Source organism: Amia ocellicauda, chromosome 3 (genome assembly GCF_036373705.1).
Source record: "Amia ocellicauda isolate fAmiCal2 chromosome 3, fAmiCal2.hap1, whole genome shotgun sequence".
In the NCBI taxonomy this organism is placed as follows: Eukaryota; Metazoa; Chordata; class Actinopteri; order Amiiformes; family Amiidae; genus Amia; species Amia ocellicauda.
The window spans coordinates 45,609,242-45,611,442 of record NC_089852.1 but is presented as its reverse complement, the minus strand read 5'-3'; the positions used below and the strand labels follow the sequence as shown (position 1 = coordinate 45,611,442).

The 2,201-nt window shown below is 33.7% G+C and overlaps 1 protein-coding gene across 1 annotated transcript; it reads left to right on the top strand.

Moving 5' to 3' along the window:
- Positions 1-655: 655 nt before the first annotated feature.
- LOC136747191 (olfactory receptor 1E16-like) lies at positions 656-1,645 on the top strand. The gene has a single exon (XM_066700145.1). The coding sequence runs from the start codon at positions 668-670 to the stop codon at positions 1,643-1,645; it is 978 nt and encodes a 325-aa protein (XP_066556242.1). The 5' UTR covers positions 656-667.
- The last annotated feature ends 556 nt before the right edge of the window (positions 1,646-2,201 follow it).

The following is a 2,201-nucleotide window of genomic DNA, read 5'->3' as shown; positions in this document are numbered from 1 at the left end:
ATTAAAAGTAGAGCTATGGAATGCAATAAAGCAGATGACTGCAATATGAAGAGTTGCAGAAAATAGCACAAGACTCGTGTGTGGTAGAAGTTTGATTCTTAATTCCAGCAGCTACAGGGGAGCCTGACAAGAGAAGTTTCCTCAGACAGTCTCAACAATTCTAAGTTACACTTGGTATTTTATGGGTTTTGTTAAAGGCAGAGAAGACAGTTCTTTCCTTCTTGATTGGTGCAAACAAGCTTACTAAGCAAATTGTAACTAATTAACAAGAGACATTTAAATTACTTACTACATAGACTTTATGAATGAATAACCTCTTGGTAAAGGATGCTGATGCAGAAAGTATTGTTAAACAACAAGATGTACTGAAACAACAGAATACAGAGCCTTAGAGATAAGATAGCTATATTTGAAATGAGAGAAAGAATCTATACTGTTTGAGGGAGGCTGTGTCAGCCTTAACGAGGTCCAAAGAGTAACAGAGAAACAGAGTCAGCTTTAAAACTCTAGGAATGTGAAATGTATCTAGAAATATTAAATTTAAATTAAATTAAAATTAAAATTAAATTTAGTTCTTCACAATATAATTTAACTACAGTTAAGTATTAACATTAACATTAATATTATTTTATGATTGCAGGTCAATGAAAAATCAAAACAGTCTACCATGAGCTCCTTGAATTCAACAGTTTCTCCCAATGCTGCATTTGTTCGGCCTCAGTTCTTTTACATCAACGGCTTTTCCAACATCCCACATGTGAAGTACTATTACATTTTCCTGTGCTTTGTTTATGCTGTAACTGTGTTTGCAAACTTTTTCATCATATTCATTATATACACAGAACGAAGTCTTCACACGCCTAAATACGTTGCTGTTTTCAATTTAGCTGTAATTGACATCTGTGAAAGCACAGCTCTTATTCCTAAGTTAATTCACACCTTTCTCTTTGACTCTCAGTTCATCACATATGAAGCCTGCTTGGCCAACATGTTCTTTGTTCATTTCTTTATTGCCATGCAGTCACTCTGTCTTGTTGTACTAGCCTATGACAGGTTTGTTGCTATATGCTTTCCACTGAGAAATCACATCATTATGACAAATACTTCAATGCTTATGATTATAGCATGTGTCTGGGTTTTCACAGCAACCCTAATCATAATACTTGTACATTTAATCACCAGACTATCATATTGCAGATCCATTGTCATAGAGAGCTATTTCTGTGATCATGGACCTATGTATCTTATGGCCTGTAATGACAATTTCCCAAATTACATTCATACATTCGTCTGTATAACAGTATTTACCTTCATGCCTTTCTCTCTGATTGTGATGTCTTATGTGTGTATACTATCTGCACTGTTAAAAATAGCATCAGGTGAGGAACGGTTAAAAGCAATGAAAACCTGCACCTCCCATCTTATCTTAGTGATAGTGTTTTACCTGCCATTTTTCATCACATACATTGCTGCATTAATGTCTGTTATTCATCCGAATACCAGGATAATATGTACATCCTTGTCCTCCACCATTCCTCCAATGCTGAACCCTATCATTTATACATTAAAAACAGAGGAGATTATAGGGGCAATTAGAAACCTTTGCAAAAGAAACAAAATACTTAGAGCTGTAGTAAATCAATAAATATGTGTACTTAAAGGTCAAATACAAAAACAAAAGATACTACAATGTTTCTAGAAAACTACACCTACTGAATAAGTGGTAATTAAATGAAACATTAAGTACAATTACAAACTTCACCCTTTTACTGTAAACTATTCCAACTACTATTCCAAATACTCTACTATTCAATGCATTTATTGTGACAAGATCACAAGAATATACATATACAGTGTACTTCTCACTTTGTAGTCTAGGAATTATATATGGGGTATACAAGAGAAATGTAAATGTTACATGATGTGAGTGTAACATTAATTTTCTGTCATACAATGAATTCCCTTCACACATTTTAAGAGGTCTTTCAGTACTGGTATAACATATCCTTCATTATATATCATGCTGAGCTTTTTGGAGTTTCACATTATGGTCACGGTCTGAGTTATTTATAAATATTTGCCAAAAAGAATTTCAAAGGTGCATTTGATCTATAGTCTTTAACTCACTGCCAAGACTCTTGTACTAACCATGAGAGGCCATTCAAATCCAAATTACAGATTTTCTTGATATGACCTTTTTA

Bases quoted from the DNA above. Each gene is read 5' to 3' on its own strand.
- LOC136747191 (XM_066700145.1), top strand. From the start codon at position 668: ATGAGCTCCTTGAATTCAACAGTTTCTCCCAATGCTGCATTTGTTCGG.